Below are 21,902 nucleotides of genomic sequence, written 5' to 3' on the forward strand. Positions count from 1 at the left end.
AAAGGAATAGAAGTCGTCGATGACAACTTGATATCCAGAATGGTGTGGGAGTGTACAAACAAGCTTATGCATTGAACGGAGTAGAACACAACCCAACCAAGAAAACATCCATCAAATATAGAAGGGAAGTTAGAAGTGCTCTCCCAACGACGAGAGCCCGGCCGTCGTACTGTAGCTCTTGCGCAGCATGTCATAGTCGAAGGAGTCTTTAACTGGAACAGGGATGGAGGTGCGCTAACGGGCAAGCGCGAGGGCTGCGGCCAGTTAAACACGACGCCCACGGAGTGGTAGGCGCCAGACGGCCCGCTGGGCGCCTACAAGCAACAACAACGGGCAACCCGATCAAGGAACGGGGCACGAACAGACCGCACCCTCGACGCTGTCCGATTTCTGCACCTCATCTCGAATTCAAGCCACCTTTGAACATCAACTGTCCAGCTCAGCGTGACTCAAGCATCGCTCCACCACTCCATTACGCCGATGAACCCGTCGACCTGACTGCTACACTGCGTCCAGACTGTGCTGAGCAAGATCGATCTGCCGCTCAACGCCATCGACGGCGTCCGCGCTTGTCCTCGCTCAATCTCAAATTGCGCTTGACATTGGCCGGTCAATTCATCGCTGCACGGCTGCGGCGCCCAATCACGCACATTGTCCCCCCCGGTTTCTCGTCAACAAGGCTCGCCCACCACGGCGTTGTCGAGGTTCAACAACGCTCTCGACGACGACTACGACCACGAAGACAAGATCTATCTTGCGCCGCCGCCGCACTCCCCCAGATCCGAAGCCTCCTCGTCGAGTCCTCCGTCCCCACGACCACCCCCCTTCTCCTCCCTATACTTCCCGACCGACGCCGAGCTTGACCAGATCAGAGCCACTGTCACCGAGGCTGGTTGCGACTCGCTTCTCGTCACTGCTCCGGCACCCTCCTTCGAGGAGGCTCTTGCCGAAGACGACGCCGAGTCCAAGGCTGAGCGCGAAACCAAGGCAGCTCTCCCGCCGGACACCAAGGCTCAGTCTTCCTCGGGCAAGGCACTAGACGACGGGGAGCCACCTCCTCCCTATACCGAAGGCTCCAGCCCTCTAGATTCGTTTACCTACGTCATGGCGGCAGCAGGTGGCGCGGCGAGTATCATCACACAAGTTCAACAGACAGGTCCACCAATCAATACTCTTGGAGGTAAGCTCGCAATGGCGTCAGGCATGCTTGAAAGAGAGATACTGACTCCGTGTTCAGCAGGAGAAGCCGCCGCTGATGAGCACATTACATTGGATTTGAGGTTAGTTCCCAGTGGGGAAGGCATGGAGCCCGGCCTGGACGCTGACTGTTCGTGCAGAGGGACACATTTCACCCTATCTCGTGATGAGCTCTTGACCTTGCCTGAATTCGTCTTGCTGTCGTTATTTCCCAATGGCCTCCTGCCTGACGGCCACATGAACTCGTTTCATGAAGGCGACGTCTATCCCGTCGACGTACGTTCCGCCCACACCCCACATCCCATCACTGTCCTGAGCAACCCTTATATCTATATTGGAGACATAACTTATTCTTCACAGTATGACCCTGCTTCCCTCCAGTATATGTTAAATTTCTTCCGAGATGTTGCCCAGTCAATACCCTCAACGTCCCCGTCACCCACCACTCCACCCGAGCATGATCCAATCTCAATTGAGCCTCTGCAAGGCTCTACCAAAGATATGCTCCAAGACCGGGCAGGAATCATTGTGCTGAGGGAGGATCTCGACTTCTATGTCATACCGCCGCGCGCGGATATCGAGCAGCCGGAAATGACCGAGGTCAAGCGAGCCGCCGGGAAATCATTGCTTAAACAGGATGGTATCTTCTCGGGCCTGAAGCGGAGTGAGGAGGCCGGCACCACGGAGCAACATCTAATCGAAATGCTGACTGCTGGGTACGTCCTCTAACAATCAACGAACTGACCGGTTACTGATGGGAGCAGCGGATTCAACCATGACGATACATGGGGTCACCGAGCGGGAGAACCCAACAAAGCAGTCATTTGCAGCTTAGCTCTCGCCAGGTTACGTACAGACATCAAGGGCGACCTCGCGGGCAGCAATGTTGTTGGCATGGCTCAAAAGCTGTTGCTGTTCTGGCGCAAACCAGCCCGGAGGTGCTGGTGGGAAGGTGTTGAATTGACTGACGTGGAGGGCGTACAGGGCAGGTTGAAGGTGTGGATTAGAAGAGTCTGGACTTTGGAGATGGTAAGCGATCTTGATCAGCCGTGACATGGCACCTTGCTCACATGCTCACAGAGTGTTATTGGTCTACGGTGACCTTGTGGCATCTCTTGGCGTTGACAGTTACCTTTTGCTTTGAGCGACCGATCAAAATCGTAAAATGGCATCACACTATTCTTGTGCAGGAGACTACTTGGGGCTACAGGCATACGGGAGGGAACTGGCGTATGTGGGCGATCCATACAGCGTGCGGGACCTGTACAGCAAGTTGTGTCACAGAAGGAGACGAGAAGTCGTCGCAATAGCCAAAGCCGTGCGCACACTCTGAAGGATCGGATCGAACCAGCGTCCCGGCTTGGGAGAAGGAGGACTTCGACGACACTATTACTGTGCTTGAGCGTTGTGCGGTTGTAGAAATTGAGAACCGCGAAAGGTACCTGATATTCCAACGGAGGCACTGATTCGAGAGAACACACCGTTTGACATGTCTTCGCACCTGATGTGAAGCCTTCCAAAAGCCCACCAAACCAGCTTGCGCAACTTGATCCAGAAAATTAAGAGCTCCGGAGAGACAACACCTTGGAATGGAGGAGTAGCATGCTCACAGGGAATTGTAGCCATCATTGCGACGGAGACTTTCGCAATAGTGGATGGTTGCTCCCCCGTAAACAGCTTTGCTCCCCCGTAACTGACTTTGCTTAGGCCAACGCTGGATCATAGAGCGGCGTGACAAGTTTTCCCAATCGGGGTCAGTCGCGAACAGATTTCGCTTTACTCTGAAGGGCAAGTCGCGACTGTGAAGATTCGCGGATGCTACTATTTCCTCCCCCGTTGCGCGCGAAACAGTACTTATCTTTATCAGAGAGCAGCGGCTGCTGCGTGGAATCCCTCGTCTGACCCGCTTAACCATGTCATAGTGCGATACTCTCTCGACACACAATGGCACCGGCGCAAGCATATGTGACCAGTTATCCCCCGCGACTCCGGCAGTACGCCAACACCCTTCTCCAACCAGTTCTCCAGACCCAGAATGTCGCGCCCGCCGGCCGGACCACCAAGCGAGGAACCACAATCATCAACTACGCAGACGACGCCTACGATGAAGACGACTTCGAAGACAGCGAAGGCCCACGCCGGCCGACAGGTCTACGATCACTGCGACGGGAAGAAGTCGAGAAGAAAGAGCCGCAGAATGAAAAGCTAGGGAGAGAGTTACGTGAACCCGTGGACTTGCAGCCCATATACCGAGATTGGATGATCAGGAGGACGGTACGGCCCACGTGAGTATCTCGCTGTCCCGGGGTCCTCGTGGACAGTATTGACGAGCCGAACAGGACGGATGCTCAAGCCCATATTCAATCGCAGCTCCCGCTCACACTGATACCCATACGCATCGATCTCGACGTACCAGCGCACCAGCCAGATGCGCCATTTCCTCTCTCGCGAACCGACGTGGGAATCAACCCTTCGCTGCCCATGTTCAAGAGACCCGAGCCCTTGCCGGGGTACAAGATTCGCGACATTTTCTTGTGGAATCTGCACGAAAATTTGTTGACCCCTGATGACTTTGCACAATGTTTCGTCCGAGAACTTGACCTACCCAATCAGACCGCGCTCGCCATGAATGTTAGCCAGCAGATCCGGACTCAGCTGGAAGACTATGCCGGCGTCGCTATGCACCCGCTGTTTCATACTCAGCAGAAGCGATCACAGATGCCAGATGCGAACAATGTGCCAACGCCATCAGGCATCGCTAATGGGAGCTCTCGTGGAGGGACACCGCGGCCGATTCGTGGCGCATCAATACCCCGACCCGCATCTACAACCCCTGGAACGCCGGCTGTCTCAACACCGATGCCAATGACGTTGACCAACGGCGCGTCAATAGCAGCAGTGGCTTCACCTCTACCACCGGCCCCTCCACCTGAACAGACGGATGAGTCGGAGGACCCATACCTCAACCCAGATGACACCTACCGCTGCATCATCACCCTGTCGATTTATCTTTCTTCCAGACTTTACCAGGATAAGTTTGAATGGTCATTGCTGCATCCATCTGGCGCGGCGGAAGCCTTTGCGAGACAGACGTGTGCAGATATGGGGTTGGGCGGTGAATGGGTCATGGCGATTACACACGCCATCTACGAAGCAGTCCTTAGGCTCAAAAAGGAGGCCTGCGAAGGCGGAATGCTCATGCTCGGCGGCAACGCATTCGGCGGCGAGATTGACAATCAAGCTGTTCGACACGAGGAAAGTGCCGGTTGGAGGTATGACATTGACGACTTTGGTGCTGAGTGGGAACCAAAGTTTGAAGCACTCAGCAAGGAAGAGATTGAAAAGAGAGAAGGCGACCGCGAACGGCAGCTGAGGCGGCTGAGGCGGGAAACCGCCAAATTCTCATCCACGGCAGGAATGATCCCATCTGCGCGAGAACAAGAAGCTCAACAGAGAGGCAGCTATTTCGACTATGCGAACATCGGCAATGGCGGTGCGGGGGATGAGACACCGCAGATGGGTCGCGGCGAGAGGAGCAAGAAGAAGAGACGGTTTAGGTCGCTGTCTCCGGTCGCGAAGGCCCAGACCCCAGAGGCAGGAAGCTCTGCTGGTGCGGGCTGGGGAGGTGAGGGGAATAGGTTACAAGAGTATGAGAGGCAGAACTGGAGGTGTAAGCACTGCCTGATCTGGGGCAGCGCTGTGTGGGCTGTGAGAGATGGGCCGTTAGGTCCTAGAGTGAGTTGCATCGTCAAGTCTCTGAACACGCGGATACCTGGCTAACGATTTCGCAGACACTGTGCAATTCCTGTGGCTTGATTTATGAGAGGGACAAGAAACTACCAGTATGGAACGAAGGACTGCATAAGCATACGGTCCCTCTGGGCCGGTAATATCCCTGCTGGGTGGATGAAGCTTCGATTTCGGGTTATCTTTGGGCACGTCCGATTCATCACATCGTTGAGGGTCAACTGGAGTTGGTGGGAACCCGAGTGAGGTACGTGGAGGGTTGTTAAGAGGATCATGTATGCGCGGCGTTTACTGAGTTGGGACTTGCAGCATCAAATGTGGTGGACAAGGCTGTAAAACTATTTGCTGGGGCTTGGCAAGGCTGCACGTGGCGTCGTGTGGCAGTGAACGATTAGATAAGATCATCGACAGAGCGTCCCGCGCATTCGACTCTCGAAATCGCGGTAAAGAATAGTTGCCAGATCGCGCTTCCTGCAACCAACAACAGTATTGCACACCTGACTCGTTCCTCTCGACAGCCTTGATCTGCCGACTTGAGAGATGCGGTAGTGGTGCCATTTTGCTTTTCCATCTCCCCTCCGCATCGACCTCACCTCCAAGATGGTAGGTTTCTGCCATTGCTCTTCTCACTATACGCTCGACGACTGCGTCAGCATACGTGGTGGCCAGGAGCGCAGTTCCGTGACATTTCGATGTTCAGATGAGGAACCGACGAGAATTACACCATGGCTAATTGTTGGTTCAACAGGCGCAAGTCATAGCAAACTCAGGCCACGATGACATGATCGTACGAAAACGCTTCCCCCTTCCGAACTCCTGCGCCGACGCTGACTCTTTCACGTAGCACGACGCCGTCCTTGACTACTATGGCCGCCGGCTGGCCACCTGCTCGAGCGACAAGACGATCAAGATCTTCGAGATTGAAGGGGACCAGCACCGGTTAACAGAGACGCTCAAAGGGTACGACTGACCACCCATAGCCTCTGTACCCCTCGCTACGTCCCCAGTCCCCAAGAGGCCCCCTTGCTAACACACGCCGATCCTACGCAGTCACGAGGGCGCAGTCTGGTGCGTGTCCTGGGCTCACCCCAAATTCGGCACTCTCCTGGCCTCCTCATCCTACGACGGCCGCGTCCACATCTACAAAGAAACACCTGCCCAGCCAGCGCAGCCGGGCCAACAGCCACAATCGTCATGGACGCTCGTGTGGCAGCACCCGATCCACACGGCCTCGGTGAACATGGTCTCCTGGTCGCCGCCGGACCTGGGGTGCCTGCTCGCGTGCGCCTCGTCGGACGGCAACGTGTCGGTGCTCGAGTTCCGCGACAACCAGTGGGGCCACGTAATCTTCCCGGCCCACGCCATGGGCGTCAACGCCGTGAGCTGGGCGCCGTCGGCGGTGCCGGGCGCGATCGCGCGCAAGGACGGCGGCAGCACGGGCGTCGTCAAGCGCTTCGTCACGGGCGGCAGCGACAACCAGGTCAAGATCTGGGAGCACAGCGCCGCCGGGGGGACCTACGAAAACGTCCTCGTCCTGCCGCAGGGACACGGCGACTGGGTGCGCGACGTGGCGTGGAGCCCGACGCTGCTGAGCAAGAGCTACATCGCGAGCGCGAGCCAGGACAAGACGGTCCGCATCTGGACGAGCACCAACATGACGGCGCAGGGCGTCGGGGAGTGGACGCTGGCCAAGACACTCGAGTTCGACGCCGTCACCTGGCGCGTGAGCTGGAGTCTGAGCGGGAATGTGCTGGCCGTGAGTGGTGGCGACAACAAGGTCACGTTGTGGAAGGAGGATCTGAAGGGCAACTGGGAGATGGTCAGGGAGGTGACCGAGTAGCCTGGCTGGCTGCGTGGCCCTTGAATGGATATGGCGATTGAGTGTGCCATCTATGGTGACGAGCGGGTGTAAAGGATCGAGAAGCAAACCCACACAAAAGCGCGGCATGAGATGGAGTACCTACTGTAGCTAGACATGGAATCTGAAGCCTCAAAACCTTGAGGTAGAGAATGAGGAGCGAGAGCCCGTCCCTCTATCGAGAATAGACGGGCAGTCGAGCCGGCACAATGCATTTTCAATCTACAGCAGTACAGTACACTACAGTACAGTACCCTACAGGCTACAACGAGTACGCCCTCCAGTTCTTGTCGATCCGTCTCTTCCCCTCGGCATCACCTCTCCATCCTTCCGCCTCTAGAACCGGTCTAGTCTTGATGGTCTCGAGATCGCGGGCCCTGGCATTCGCGTCCTGGATGCGTCGAATACACGTGTCTCGTCCGAGGATCTCCAACGACTCGGCCAGGCCGGGACCCTGTCTGCCGCCGAGCACCGCCCAGCGGAGGTAGTGGTATAGTTCTCTCTTCCACGTCTTTGCGGCGGTGGCGGTCGTCTCGGTGGGAGGAGAGGCCTCCAAGGCGCGCAAGTGGGAATGGTGGACTTGTTTGGTCCACGACGAGGCCGGGACGAGCGTGAGGGTGCTCGCCGCGACGCGGAGAGGGTGGAAAAGGGCGGGATCCCCGACGTCAAGTTCCACGGGCCGCCGGACGGGCTCGAAGAACAAAGCGCATTGGTCGGCGAATTGGGCGGGCGACCGATAGTGCAGGGACTCGATCTGAAGGAGTTGGGCGATCAGGTCACGGAGCGTTCGTTTCGGCGCGCCTGGGTTGGAGTCGGAGTCGGGAGCGAGGAGCTGCATCACTTGGCCGGCTCCGTATCTGTTCAGCACGGCGACGGCGACGTCGCGGATCATTTGTTCCAGGGGGCTGCCCCCGGCGGCGATCCTGCGACGGGCGTGTTGTTCTTGCAGGAAGTTGAGTTTGTCGAACGACACGATGGTGTTGCCCTTTGTGATTTTCAGGTCGAAGAGGGCCTCGAGCTGCGCGAGGTCCATGACGTCCTTCTTCTGCGTGTGACTCCAGCCGAGCAGCGCGGCGAAATTGACGAGTGCTTCGGGGAAGATTCCCTTGGTCCGGAAACTGGTTATGTCCGAGTCGAAGTTCCGCTTGCTGAGCTTTTGTTTGTTCTGGTCGACGAGCAGGGGCACGTGGGCGTACGACGGCGGAGTCCACTGGAGAGTGTTGTACAGCGCGACGTGCAGCGGTGTCGAGGCCATCCATTCGGAGCCGCGGACGACGTGGGTGATGTGCATTTCGTGGTCGTCGCAGACATTCGCCCAGTGGTACGTAGGGAAGCCATCGCTCTTCATGAGGATGACATCTTCGTACACCGGTTCATCCACCAGGAGTTTCTTGGTCTTCTCGGCGCCATGGCCTTGAGCCTTGCCGTAGACCAGGTCGTTGTATCGAGGCCACTCGGCTGGGGAGAGGAACCGGATAACGTGTGTTTCGCCGCGGTGCGCTTTTTCTTCTGCTTCGGCGGGAGAGATGCTGTGATGGCATTTCCTGTCGTAGCCTAGACTTAGTCCCTTCTCATGGCGCCGGCGGTTGAGGTCATCGAGACGGTCGGCCGTGCAGAAACAGCGGTATGCTTGTCCGCTGTCCAGCAGGACTTGGATGTGTTTCCTGTAGACCGAGAGTCGTTCACTTTGGCGGTATGGCCCATATGGACCCCCGACCTGGGGCCCTTCGTCCCATTGTAGACCGGCCCATCTCAGATCCCTGAAGAGTTGGTCCTCCGCGCCGGGGATTGTCCTCTTCGCATCGGTGTCTTCGATTCGAAGGAGGAATTGGCCGTCCGTCGCCCGCGCGAGCAGGTAGTTGAATAGGGCGGTGCGTATGGAACCCAGATGAAGGCTGCCGGTGGGAGAGGGGGCGAAACGTGTTCTCGCCGGCGTGGAGGGAAGCTTGCCTCGTCGAGGAGTGTGCTCGGGAGGAGTGCTGCTGCTACCGGTGGTCGACCTGTGCGTTGAGACAGAGAATAGTCGAAGTCGCTTTGGCGCTGCTTGACGCGCACGCGCACGGCACGAATGGCATACCCATGCCGTCGTGGGGGCGACCGACGTCGTCCTCATGTGCGAATGGTGTCGAGAGCAACTATGCAAGGTGTGGTAATCAACACCAGAACGAAGCCCGAAGGCACGAGAAGATTCAAGCACCAGCCGGTCCCAGATTCGCCGGTGATTCTTCCGCCGCCACGGGAATATCGTCGACACCCGCAGCCTTATTGCTAGACGCTCCAAGCCGACCATTCAGGCGCCATTGTCAATCGTCCATGGACCAAAAGTCAAGCAGAAAAGCGGGTGCCAAAATCGCCCAACCACCACAAGCGCAGGAGCCAGACACGCTTTCGAAACCCCTCCAAAGTCGCCATCCTCGACGCCGATCGCTAGTCAGTCGTTGGTTGCCTTGCAGGGATTTATTTTGGATTCTGACACCCTTCATCTTATTCTCATCTTCCCAGATACCATTTCGAGTCACTACTGCTTGACGACAGACAGCAACCATGAACGGCGCTACTCCACCCGACGGTGCTCCCGAGATCGATCTCTACGAGATCCTCGGCGTCCCCAGAGACGCCTCCCAGGCCGATATCCGCAAGGCATACAGAAAAGCCGCCCTGGCCCACCATCCCGACAAAGTCCCTCCCGAGCAGCGTGAAGAAGCAGAAGCCCGGTTCAAAGCCGCGTCACAAGCCTACGAGATCCTCTACGATGACGAGAAGAGACGGCTCTACGATACCCACGGCATGGCTGCCTTCGACGGCCGCGGGCCTGGCGGCATGGGTGCAGAAGTCAACATGGAGGATATCCTGAACATGTTTGGCATGGGAGGCGGCATCCCGGGCATGGGCATGCCCGGGATGGGCGGACCGCGCAGAATGCGAAGAAGTCCCGATGAAAACCAGAAATACGAAGTCTCATTGGAAGATTTGTACAAAGGAAAGACAGTGAAATTCTCGTCCACCAAGAATGTGATCTGTTCCAAGTGCAAGGGCACGGGCGGAGCGGAGAAGGCCCAGGCCAAGGAATGTTCTCAATGCAAGGGCCAGGGTGTCAAGCAAGTCTTGTCACAAGTCGGGCCGGGCATGTTGACCCAGCGCATGGTCGAATGCGGCGCATGCGAGGGGACCGGGCAGGTCTTCAATCCCAAGGACAAATGCAAGAAATGCAAGGGCAAGCGCGTCACGGAAGAGAAGAAACAACTCGAACTCTACATCCCTCGCGGCGCCCGGGAAGGCGATCAGATCAGATTGGAGGGGGAGGCCGACCAAGTCCCCGGTGCAGAACAGACGGGAGACATCGTCTTCCACCTCGTTGAACAATCCCACGAAGTCTTCCAGCGGACGGGCAACGATCTCAGCGCGAAACTCGACATCACGCTGGCGGAAGCATTGACTGGCTTCCACCGCGTGGTGCTTAAGCACCTTGACGGGCGTGGCATCGAACTCAATCATCCCCAAGAGCCTGGCCAAATCCTCCGTCCCGGTGAAGTGCTCAAGATCAGAGGTGAAGGCATGCCCATGAAGAAGTCGGACGCCAAGGGCGACCTCTACCTGGTCGTCGAGATCGCCTTCCCCGAAGACGGCTATTTCCTGGAGAAGCCAGGCTCCCTGGAGCAGCTGCAGAAACTGCTCCCGGGACCCGAACCTCCGATTGAGGATGTCGAGGAAGCCGACGAGGTGCATTTCGAGCTTGCCGATATCGATGAGATTGGTGGCGACGAGGCACAAGGCGCGTGGGAGGACGACGAGGATGGACCGCAGCAAGCTCAGTGTCAGACTCAGTAGAGCAGTGGATCTGATACCGATGCTGGGGAGCCGGCTGTCAACCGACATTTACGTGGAGATGAGCCTGCAAACGGACATTACACCCATCTTGGACAGGGGTCCGCTGATGCTCCCAGCATGCGACACGATGTTACGAATGAAGCCGGCAGCACGGAGCCGGCGGGACATGACAGGATACGCATTAGACGGCGTTTGAGGATAGTGTTTGAAAAAGCATTGCTTCGGCGTTGGTTAGAGTGGCTCAGGCGGGTGGCTGTCCTTGAGGAGCGGCAGAAGCAGATCGCAACTCCACGTCCCGTTTGAAGACGAGCCACGATCTGAGGCAGATCGAGAGATCGAGAGACCAGCAGATCAGCCGGGTGCTCGGGGCATCTCTCTCGGACGAGCGGTATCTCTGGGGCCACAGGTCTCCGTTATTTATGACCAGTCACTTCCGATTCTATTCAGATATGCATCCTTCTCAGTATGCGTGTTCCAGATTTCCCCATCGCATTACATCTTGCGTATGGTCGTCTATCTTTGTTACGTGAAGCCCTTGTGTAACGCTTAATGTGTTCCGTTCTCGACTGCTTGAGGTTCTGGTGCCCCGGACGCCTTGATCCTGCCCTCGAACTTCTTCCCCATCCTCTCGCGCGTGACTCTGTAACAATCTGGAAACCAGCTGCTCAGCGCGTCTCCATCCTTGCCCTCAATCATCGTCGTGGCCGCCTTTGCGCACAAGAAACACAACACCATGCCATGACCTTGAAAGGATGCACTTAGATATAACCCCTCTTCCCCGGGCACGGGGCCGATAAAGGGATACCCATCAGCTGAAAACCCCATCACTCCTGACCAAGTCCGGCGATTGTGCCCGTCGGGGTGGTCTCTGCCCCAATTCTTCGGGCCGAAATACCGGCGCGTGCATTCGAGCAGGTACTCTGCGCTGGATTCATCGAACGTGGTGTCATCAGTATTCCCATATTCGTTCATACCATCGTCCTTTGCAATGTGCATGCCTCCGCCAATGACAATGTCTCCCTCGAACTTGCTCCCAGGTGGTCGGGAAATCATGTACTCGAAACCTTCCTTGTAGACAAAAGAGTACGTTGTCTCCAACCCGTGTTGAGGCATGCTCTGGCCTGGGCGCTGGGCTGTTACAACTCCTCGCAAGGGCACGATGACTCCTTGTAAACGTGGATACAGGTGTGCTGTATACCCGTTGGTAGCCAGGACCAATTTCTTGCTGGTGATTGAACCGCGCGGCGTCGAAACCGTCCAGTGGCCATTCTCATCTCTGGACAGGCTGTTTGCAGGGGTATTACATTGCAGGTTCAATCCTTTTTCCAGGGCAAGTTTCAACATCCCAATCGTAAACCGATACGCACTCAGACTCCCACTCTCGTACTCCAAGCTGCCGACGCTGCCCGGCGCCAAATATTTCTCGGCCGTTTCCTCCACGCCATGGAAAATGTGCTCGGGCGCTTTGTCGACACCCATGGATTTCTCCATCAACGCCACGGAGGCCTTCGCTGCTTGGAACTGAGCGGAGTCGTAGAAGACGTCGATAGTCTGGCAGCGCACAGAATCACAGGGAATAGAATGCTCTCGGGCGAAAGCGTGGACATTGACCATGGTCTTGTACTCCAGGTTCGTGATCTTGATGGCGTCCGACGTGCCGACGGACTTGACGTTTTCGTGGAAGGAGCGGTAGGTGGCAGTCTTGGTGTGACCGCCTAGGCTGCAAAGTCAGGGATCATTGAGAGCATTTGGGGATCAGATGATACCATTCGGCGCAACTTTACTTTACCTACCATTTCGGCCGCTGGCACCACTGGCAGCCTGACGAGCCTCCAGAAGAACAATATTCAGACGAGGGTTGGAGGAGAGCAGGTTATACGCGATGCTCGCGCCACTGACACCAGCTCCGACGATAACGATGTCAGCCCCATCCGGGAGATCTGGGCTTGTCCGACAATCGGCTATCTCATCCGGAGGATCTTGCCAGTATGACTGGATGGGGTTGTCTCTGGGGAGCCCAGGAGGTATACTGCGCCTTTGATCCATTTTGGGATGCTCAAAGTCTGGATCCGGTGCCATGAAGGAGATCGAGATGGTGCCGATGCTCGGATGCTGGTGTGTGCGCATTGAGGTTGGTCGAGATCGATCACCAAGCATAAACATTAGAGTATTTCCGTAGCGAGTCTTGGCGCAGCTTCAATAGAGCATTTTTACTAAGGCGAGCACGTGACGCTCGGGGAGGCCTGCCGGCACTAAATCCGCTTGCGCCTCCCAGCGCATTGTGGTGCTGGCAAGCCGCCGCCGCCGCCTGGGCCCCAGTTCTCACCTTCAGGTCTGTGTATGATCCTGTTCCCGATCCTGACCTTGTCTTTGTTCTTCCTTCAAACAACCCGACGCCCAGCTCTCCACTCAGCACTTCAGCACGTCGACTGTCACTGCGGACTCGACAATCAGCCGCTCCTGGTCTTCCTCCTCTGGCACATTCCTCCCACCTCCGTTTCCGCCGTCAGCAATCCCGTCGCCGAAGTCGCTACTGATACGCATCCGATCTCGAGTGACGCCCCGCCTCGGTCTCGCCAGACACAGCGCCATTGCCTTCGATTTTGATCCCTCCCCCTTCAAAGGCGGCGCGCAATCCACCGCGGACGGGTCTCTTTGCGCACTTTCATGTTCCTCTCATCCCGACCGACGACTATTCCGCCTTCGCCAACGTCTCCGTCCGAGTCGGCGCTCAAGCGACGGCGCCTGTCTGACAACCTTCCACAAAGCCCCCTTTCTCCTTCTTTTATGTCAGTCGCTACAAAGAGCTATGTCTCCTCTTACGGAAATACACATAATCCCGACGAGGCTACGGCGAGATCCACCCCCAGCTCACCACGGGGCTCTGCTGCGCGGTCTCAACCGCCGTCACGGCCCACTCATTCGCTTCCGACTCCGGCGCACAGCGTAGCGGGCACGAATTCAGGCTTCGATTTGGTGGACGACGCTGATCAGCATCGCGATAAGCGACAGAGGCGTGACTCCGGAAGAGAAGACCAGGCGGATCAGATGGAGGTGGAGCCAATCACACACGCCACCAACCATGACCGGAACGACGTGATGGAAGTAGAGGGAGAGGACAAGGTCGCTGACGGTGTGAGCGCAGCACATTTAATGGTGGACGAGAAGACGCTGGAACAACTACAGGAAGATATGGGTGATGCCTTTCTTCTCTGCAGATCCAGTAAGACTCTCCCGTCCTCCATCACTTACAATCTCTTTTCTGCAGCTTTGTTGACCAGTTGATTGCAGAAGTCGAGCGTCAGAGACCCGATCCGCAGCAGCATCTGCTCGCGTTGTACGGTCTTGGTCCATTGCTACACAGCGTCGCTCGCACGGATCCCAGGACGGGCGAGAAGATCAACAAACTCCGGAAATCATACGAGGGTCAAATTAAGGGCTTCAACCTGTCTGGGCGGAACAAGCCTGTCAAAGGAGAACGGAATGTCGAAGAGGATCAGCCAGGCCCGCTGCGACGCATGGCAGGATCATCCATGTGGGGCCTCCAGCCGGAGGAGCAGTGGAATGCCGAGCACGCGAAGTCCAAAATCGAGGTGACGCCGGATTTCAGGGCCAAGTTGAAGCAAGCCGTGCAGATGCAGCCTGGGACCGTTCGAAACAACGCCCATTGGGAGGACGTTCTTGGATTCGAAAAACCGAACGCGAGGCCACCTCCCGCGACACAACCACAAAGTCAACCGTCGATACCTCGACAATTGCCAAATGGTGTGATGCGGCCAGCACCGCAACAGAACGCTGACGCAAAACGGCAGACGCGCGGCAAGAAGCGGAGTTACGGCGATGACAGCTTTGTCGGTTATGGCGAGGGATATTCGGATCCAGAAGATGGGGACGGTGATGAGTACGGCCAGAGGAAGCGAAAGAAGTTAACAGGGATGGATTATTGACGGTCGCGCGCTGGACCTCTATGCTCTCAGCACCCGGCTGAGACCGACCGTGCCTACAATGGGATATTGCTGGATGCGGTGAGAAGCCGCCCTTGAACATGCCTGCAGCGACACATGTTGTTTCCCACACGATCCCCGATCGATCTGGGACCGGTCTATATTTCTTGCCAAGTGTTGCATGGGGCGCATGTTTTCAAAAGATACCCTTAATGACGCGAGATCAAAGGGCTGAGAAAATGGATATATGAGCGGTAAATAACGGCAAAATGGGAGGCGCGTTTGCACGGTTTTCCATGGTTTTGCACATTCTTGCCATTGGGCCTCGGAAGGATCCAACGGGACCGATCAGCGCAGACGTTCCTTACAATATCTTTCCCAGACTCTGCGCCCCGGGCTCGTGGTACATTCACCGCAGTGAGCAGCTCAAACCCCCGACGAGGAATATGTTTACTCGACACACCAAAATCCCACGACAACCCTGTACGCCTCGTGGCATGTGTGCTGGGGCGCGTTCGTGTATGATAGATAATGACAGTCAATGACGATGAAACTGCATATAGATACAACCGTAGGTGCACTGTTACTTTGCAGAGACAGTCGTCCTCAATCCCGAGGAGCAGTCACTTGAGTTTCGGTCGTGCGCATCAAATTGCACACTGCTTCCGCCTTGATCTCTCTTGTCTCGGATCGGGTGAGAGATATTGACGTCGGTGGCACATATCCAATACGTACACTGGCGATCCGGTTCAGTGATTACCAGACACAGCAGCAACAGCAAGCACACATCCACAATGTCCCTCCCGATGCCGCCTCCCACGGTAAGAAGGAGGCAAGGTGAAGGTGAAAGTTGCTTGACGCTTCATTGAATTCCCTGCTGGGACACTTCCCCTTTGCTCCATCTTCGCCCACCTTCACACTCACCTTACTCTCACTCTTTCTTCTTCCTCGATCCCTCTGGATCCGCAAGAGCCTGTGCGTTCCACCTTGGATCGTCGCTCTCATTGACCGGCGCCCATCCAAGTTGAATCTACTTCCCTCAGTATGGAAAAGAAACCAGTACCCGAGCGCGTCACAGCGAAGTAACATACCTGCATAGTCTTCTGATCCCAATCCTTGGTAAAGCTTCGGATCTTCCCCTCCTCGACTTCAAAAATCGCCGCCGCACTCCACGTCGCATGCTTCCCAGTGGCTTCAATGCCCTTGTACGGTTTGCCCACATGGCTCCCTTCAGCGGTATATCGAAGCAGGACGTGTCCATTCTTCGCGAATACCTGGTCGAAGCGGATGATGTGGAGGTCGGACACGGCAGACATGACCACAGAGTGAGATGTCGCATAGTCCATGGGCGTTTCGCAGCCGGGAAATGTCGCAGGCGCCCAGAACCAACTGTCGGCGTGGCAGAGGTGAGCGACTGAGTTGCCCCCTTTGTTCTCCGTCGGGGAGTACGCGATAGACATGTATTCCTTGCAGATGTTGATGTTGGCCTCTTCCTCGGGGGCTTGATCTGTCGCCATGATGGCGGGTGGGTATTTGTGTTGCGACGACATTTCCACGATACGATTCCCCGGGGAACTCGTCAGTGTAAGAGAAGGTTGTTGGAGCTACCGTAGATGATCTGCTTTCTGCATAGAGATACTTGTGTCGTCAAATCCTCTTCTGACGACGTCGACATGAGGAACCGTCATTGATATCATGGCTGGAGTAACACGTCATGTATCGTCGTCTTTCCACGGGCATTGATTAATGAGGGGTCGCAGGTAATTTATTGTAATGTAACGCCAAATCCGACAGATCTATCTGTTACATGACCCACGGCTATTTTCTCTCTACTCTTGACTTTTCCACTGCACGCGGCTTGTGGATGATGAAGGTAGGCGGAAGTTGAGGCGACGCAGGCCGGAGCGTGTTGGCCGAGATTGATCAAGCTTTCACAGCACAAACTTTAGCCAGCGAGCCGAGTCTCGATTCTCACGCTCTCTTGACACTCACACCCACTTGAGGTTCACTTCACTTTCCTTTCCTCCGCATAACGCAACAACTCCCCACCACCGCATCTCCCAAGCACTACCTTATATCGATCGTCTGACGCCGCTGGATCTGCAGCTCGAGCTTTTGGGCTTCGAGGAACGCAGCCCTCGTGGTCCAATGTGTCGATATGTTGAAGGAACTGGAGGTAATGGGTTTCAAAGTCACCCGGCAGCCAAGCAGACTCTCAGCTGAAGAAATGGAAACTTGTCAAAGCAAGGAGAGGTTCCGATTTCTTGTCTTTGCCTGGGTTGTGGAGAGATAAGACCCGACAAAAACTTTCGACAAAGCTGTGCCTGATGATGAAGGAGAGTGCGGAAGTTCAGCAACACGAAGACCACCCAATCTCACCACGGGTACGATCCTCTCCGCCCGGTCCCCAGACCCGTATACCAAGGACGCCGCATGACTAGATCAGATGGCCAACTACTATATGCGATGAGGTACTACGAGCGGGACCTGCGAAACCTTCCTTCATATCGTCTGTCAACCCATTATCGATGTTTCCTCTACCGGCCATGTCTGACATTGCCTTCTGTCCTCTGTAAACGGGTGTGTACGCTCAGCTTGAAACAAGCAGGATGTGCAGATTTCCCACGAACTCATCCTCGGCTCATTGGGCGATGGCTACATGCAGACGTTGGTCACATGGATTGCCATGTGCAAGACGACTTCTACAAGAAGGCCCTCCTAACGCGACCAGAGGGCCTAGCAGTCGAGACGCTGAAAGATACAGCTTGCTGGACGATAGCCACCAATCTTCTTTAGTCAGCTCAGTCAGCAAACCTGTCTCCAAGCACAGTTCGTTCTCAATTTAATGGCTGCACCTATCTACGCAGATCAATCGTTGACTCCTTGGAAAGATGATTGTCTACCTGGAAGAGAATGGGATGATCTTGATCGGAAATGTGGAGGTGGCAGTCTCCGCGATGGGGAACAAAGCGTCGCTCAACTTCTCGCTTGTCGACTCATCGAGACCAGCTCTAGAGACAAATGTGTCGAACCTCGTCCTGTGGACACGGACTCGTGCTGCTATGCCAACCGACCGTGTTTCGTCTTCCAGACCTTAGGTGAAACACGGCATTTTGGGCCGGCTCGAGTGGCAAATAGGCAGAGCTGCCTTTCGGCATGGCCCAACACTCGAGCCAGAAAACTCCACATCAGAACAAACCTTTATTGGACTGCCATCACGAACAGGCGTGCCCTTCCATAGGGTCCCCAACCGGAGCGGACGCCAAGATGGTTTCATGTGTGTCGAATCAGGCTGGAGCAGAGCGACCGGATCTGGAAATCCTGCAAAACGCCACCTCCGCAGAGGCGTTCAAGCTTCGTTGTGCCTTCAGCCTCGCAAACCACCTTCTTCCCGTTCATCGAATTTTCCTCGTTCGTTAGGAACAACCTCCCATGGGTCCTGCTGCGTGGGCTCTTGGATCGCCATCTAAGTTCTCTTAATACTGCAGACTCAGTATGCAATCCGTCCGAGTCGCCCAGCGGGCAGACCCTTTCATTCAACAAGACCCCAATAATCCTCGTTACAGTCGACGGTTGTCCAAGGAACAGTGGGACATTCTTAAACCTGATGTTTCAGAATTATTCCATCGAGCTGTCAGCACGGCAGATATCCTGCGGCACCTCCGAGCCCACTTCGACGTCCATGTTACGCGAGGCCAGCTTGAAACTCAGATGAGGAAGTGGGAACTCATAGCAAAGAATGAGTCCACGCATTATGCAGTAAATCCTCCGCCAGGCCCGTCAGCGTCTTCTGAAGGGATCTTGCAGCCGACGCCTCAAGAATCTTCGTTGACATCCAAGCACTCATTTCCGATCCCGGCCTTGAACGGAGAAACGCCATGTACTGCGGCAATCAGACTGGAACCCGACCTCACTTACCCTCGACTTCGTTTGCCCGTGTACGAACCGTCGAAAATTGTACAAAGGGTATGGGATTCTGCATGGTCAAACCCAACTGGGCGGTACCGGAGTGCTGCGAGCCAATGAAGTTTAGAAATTCTTCCGGACATGGCACGTACCGCCTTATTTCTTACCGACTTGAAGTGTTTTGGCGAGGTGTTTGAGCTATGGTACCTGATCACTTTCTCGCATCAACAGTGCTGTACAGTCAGACCAGCTGTTGGGTCCACAGCTGATGTTTGTGGCAACCATTTGCGCACGGTCTGCTTGGACTGATGAGCAAGTGCTGATAGCAAATTCTCTTCTTGAGCAACTCTGCAGCTGGCGAAGAGACAGGTGCTTGGATCTTGATCGTGATCTATCGCCGTTTACCAGCTTGACTACTGAAATACCGAGCCTCCTCCACCTGGCAGAGACTCTGCTCGTCAAGCTTTCAGTTGGGCACAGCCCTGTTACTGGTCCACTACTCACTACTCGACCAATGCCTTATCAGCAGGCCAAATAGACGACGAGGATTTTGTGGATCGTGTGAGGCTCAGTCCGAACGATCTCTTGACCAAAGACCTTCGCGACTGGCCAAGACCAATCTTAAACTCCTTGTTCGCTTCGCCTGACGTTTGGCGACTAATCATTGAAGCTCTGACGGAAATGGAGGATCCCCGTCGTTTGAAGTTCGTGATCGATGATCTCGTCGAAAAGCCCTGGCCACCTGACGAAAGCTCATTTGCTGGTCTCGCTCAGTCTCTAGCATGCTTGAACTCTGAACGCCAGCAGAGAAATTACTATGGACCGTGTCCGGTCCCGTGGTCTGACTTTCTTACTTGCTCAAACACAAGGCTCGATCTCGTGAGCTATTCGGAATTACTTGACGCAGTTTCGGGTCAAGCTATGGGGGTACTGCCTTTTGCGCTGTTGATATGGGTTCGGAAACAGATGATGGGTCCCATGTTTGCCGCTCCGAATTCTCTTTCTGACAAGTTCCAATATGCAGTCAAAGAACTCAGGTCCTCGCATGGGTTCTCCCGGAGATTTGGGAAGACCAAGCCCCCAGGTTTCATTGACGTCTACATGGAACAACTGCACTCTCGCCCGAAAATCGACTCGTCATTGAGTATAACACCAAGCGACCGTCTCGTTCGTGCTGCTGCTGCCAGGGCAGGTATTTTAGTATCTCAAGACGATGGAATACCGGAATGGTCGGTCCTCACGTCCAACATGCTCGCTAGGCGAATTCCTTACAGCGACGAACAGGTCACAACTTGGCCTGAAGCTCCAGTCCAGCCGGAGGAGCAGGTCTGGATCTCAAACTCCCTCCTCGGTCCTCCTATAGCCCGCTCATACACGTCGTCAATGAGCTCTGCATTCAGGTCGTTCAAGGGGCTTTCCAAAAGGCGCCAAAGTCACGGTGCGCTTTCTCACGTCTCAGGACTTACATCCTCTACAGGGAGATGGTCTGAGCATATGGACTGGAGTTCTGGCCCCGTCACCGGCTTGATTTCAAATCCTTCATTGCGCGAGAGCAGCATAACCGATGTATCCATGGATGATGTCGAAGAGGAAGGCTGGGAAGACGATATGGATTAGTCAGGCAACGCCTTGATGGTGTCATGCTATGTGACTTATTGTGTCTAGCTTGTACGTGGCCCACAACCCACACTTGCTTGACAGACAGGCTGTCGACGGCACAGAATGATGTGTTGAACGCACCAGCTGTGGTCATTGATGCACGGCTCTGGGGAAGATATCGGGTGACACCGAGTTCTCCTCGACGCTGGCGACGGGACGACGAAACGGCGAGAACCGAAGCCGGAAATTCCGATGGGTGGTGGAGTGCTCCTGGCTGGGTTGGCCTGGCTGGGCTGGAATGGCTGGGCTGAACGCCGAATGCCTCTTTCGCAGTCAGAACACCCAGCTCAGTTTGGTTGGAGCTTAATTCAACAAGCAGTCGTTTTCGCCAATTCGTTGGGACCAGAAGGGGTATTATGCCGGGAGAAGCCAGGCGAAGACTTCAGCACCATTTCATTACATATTATACCATATCACGATCCGCGGCGCAGGTTGCAAATAGAATACCCTTCAGTGGCAAGCTCGTGAGTATGCAGCATGGTGTAGCGGTGCTTGCTCCTTGTGACGCCCGTAAAGCGAACGGGTGGCTACAGTACTCCATACCCTCCATAGCTTCGCTCTCGCCTCGTCATGCCGCAAGAAAGTAAGTCTACTCCTCTGGGCAGGTAAATGTAAATACTCACACATTGTGTGGCAATCCCATCTCGAGACGTACCTTCGCTGTCTTGGATGGGGCGGACGTCTGGACGATAACAGGCAGACTAGTCGAACGAACAATATCCAGCATAGTAATGTGTATGCGCGGGGACATACGGAGTTCTATCGCCTTAGCAAGGGAAACTGGGTGTTCTTCAGCAATGAAATCCAAATCCAGTACTCCGTAGACGAGCAATGAATACGGACAGCCAAGGACCGAGGTTTCGCAACACCGCACCAGAAATTTGAACCTTAGATACTGTAGCATGACAAGTCCACCAGGCACTGTACTGTGTATGTTCCGCAAATGAGCAAAAAAAGAACCAGAGGAAAATACAATAGCAAAAAAAAGGAATTCCACGACCGGGAGTTGAACCCGGGGCTGCTGGGTGATATTGCACACTCAGGACTTCCTAATGAAAGCCAGCTATGTTACCGTTACACCATCGTGGAGGGTTCATTGGTGAGCAGTTTTTGGGGCTGCAAAAACATATACCTCAAAAATTATGAGTTACGCGTGGTACTCCACTCTTGCTTCGGTACGAGTACGAGGTAGGTACGGAGTACCTCGTACGAGATACAGTACTAGGTACTTGCCTTATGCTTGTGCCGAGAGTGGCCGCTTTACCTTCAACTACGACCACCACGAGTACCTACTGTGCCCGCCGATCTTCCATGCATTGAAATCACAATCGCAATCATACGACGTAGATATCATCATCTGGAGTTAATTGTACCTACCTACTGTAGCACGCGTCTGCGCCAGGCGGCTGCCAAGTCGAGCGATATCCTGTTCGCAATTTGCGCGAGCGGTACGGAGTACTCAGTACGGAGTACAGCCTCCAAGACTGCGCACCTCCAGGCATCTAGTACACAGGACCGCCAGGCGATACGACTCGTCACTTCCGTGACTGACTATACTATTGTTTGGAGCTTCGGCCGCACAGCAACGGGTAGAGTCAGTCCTGGTGGGACCCTATCGTAGGCGGTATGATGCCCGATACATGTGCATACAAGTGGTGCACCGTATCTATCTCTCTTTTCGTGCCTGCTGACCACCAAAGTCGTGGCTCCATATGTGGGAAGAGAGAGAGAGAGAGAGAGAGAGAGAGAGAGAGAGAGAGAGA

General features: G+C 55.3%; 8 protein-coding genes and 1 non-coding gene across 9 annotated transcripts; 5 read left to right on the top strand and 4 right to left on the bottom strand.

The window, feature by feature from the left end:
• Positions 1–1,104: 1,104 nt before the first annotated feature.
• G647_05137 (uncharacterized protein) lies at positions 1,105–2,298 on the top strand (the record flags this gene model as incomplete). Its single annotated transcript, XM_008729470.1, has 6 exons — positions 1,105–1,180; positions 1,244–1,280; positions 1,338–1,473; positions 1,558–1,913; positions 1,962–2,226; positions 2,278–2,298. The coding sequence occupies 6 exons, from the start codon at positions 1,105–1,107 to the stop codon at positions 2,296–2,298; spliced, it is 891 nt and encodes a 296-aa protein (XP_008727692.1).
• Positions 2,299–3,141: 843 nt separating this feature from the next.
• G647_05138 (uncharacterized protein) lies at positions 3,142–5,087 on the top strand (the record flags this gene model as incomplete). The annotated part of the gene is made up of 3 exons (XM_008729471.1): positions 3,142–3,482; positions 3,537–4,932; positions 4,989–5,087. The coding sequence occupies 3 exons, from the start codon at positions 3,142–3,144 to the stop codon at positions 5,085–5,087; spliced, it is 1,836 nt and encodes a 611-aa protein (XP_008727693.1).
• Positions 5,088–5,725: 638 nt separating this feature from the next.
• G647_05139 (uncharacterized protein) lies at positions 5,726–6,784 on the top strand (the record flags this gene model as incomplete). Its single annotated transcript, XM_008729472.1, has 3 exons — positions 5,726–5,731; positions 5,789–5,904; positions 5,995–6,784. 3 exons carry the CDS (start codon positions 5,726–5,728, stop codon positions 6,782–6,784), a joined length of 912 nt encoding a protein of 303 aa, XP_008727694.1.
• Positions 6,785–7,064: 280 nt separating this feature from the next.
• Positions 7,065–8,915, bottom strand: G647_05140 (glutamate-tRNA ligase; the record flags this gene model as incomplete). The annotated part of the gene is made up of 1 exon (XM_008729473.1): positions 7,065–8,915. The coding sequence occupies one exon, from the start codon at positions 8,913–8,915 to the stop codon at positions 7,065–7,067; it is 1,851 nt and encodes a 616-aa protein (XP_008727695.1).
• A 431-nt stretch (positions 8,916–9,346) lies between these two features.
• G647_05141 (uncharacterized protein) lies at positions 9,347–10,630 on the top strand (the record flags this gene model as incomplete). Its single annotated transcript, XM_008729474.1, has 1 exon — positions 9,347–10,630. The coding sequence occupies one exon, from the start codon at positions 9,347–9,349 to the stop codon at positions 10,628–10,630; it is 1,284 nt and encodes a 427-aa protein (XP_008727696.1).
• A 546-nt stretch (positions 10,631–11,176) lies between these two features.
• On the bottom strand, positions 11,177–12,676 carry G647_05142 (uncharacterized protein; the record flags this gene model as incomplete). The annotated part of the gene is made up of 2 exons (XM_008729475.1): positions 11,177–12,345; positions 12,424–12,676. The coding sequence occupies 2 exons, from the start codon at positions 12,674–12,676 to the stop codon at positions 11,177–11,179; spliced, it is 1,422 nt and encodes a 473-aa protein (XP_008727697.1).
• A 621-nt stretch (positions 12,677–13,297) lies between these two features.
• On the top strand, positions 13,298–14,577 carry G647_05143 (uncharacterized protein; the record flags this gene model as incomplete). The annotated part of the gene is made up of 2 exons (XM_008729476.1): positions 13,298–13,853; positions 13,922–14,577. The coding sequence occupies 2 exons, from the start codon at positions 13,298–13,300 to the stop codon at positions 14,575–14,577; spliced, it is 1,212 nt and encodes a 403-aa protein (XP_008727698.1).
• A 928-nt stretch (positions 14,578–15,505) lies between these two features.
• G647_05144 (uncharacterized protein) lies at positions 15,506–16,091 on the bottom strand (the record flags this gene model as incomplete). Its single annotated transcript, XM_008729477.1, has 2 exons — positions 15,506–15,604; positions 15,666–16,091. The coding sequence occupies 2 exons, from the start codon at positions 16,089–16,091 to the stop codon at positions 15,506–15,508; spliced, it is 525 nt and encodes a 174-aa protein (XP_008727699.1).
• A 5,039-nt stretch (positions 16,092–21,130) lies between these two features.
• G647_05145 lies at positions 21,131–21,228 on the bottom strand. The gene has a single exon. It is a non-coding gene; the product is annotated as a tRNA-Glu (tRNA).
• Positions 21,229–21,902: the final 674 nt, after the last annotated feature.

This window comes from Cladophialophora carrionii (assembly GCF_000365165.1).
Source record: "Cladophialophora carrionii CBS 160.54 unplaced genomic scaffold supercont1.4, whole genome shotgun sequence".
Lineage (NCBI taxonomy): Eukaryota > Fungi > Ascomycota > Eurotiomycetes > Chaetothyriales > Herpotrichiellaceae > Cladophialophora > Cladophialophora carrionii.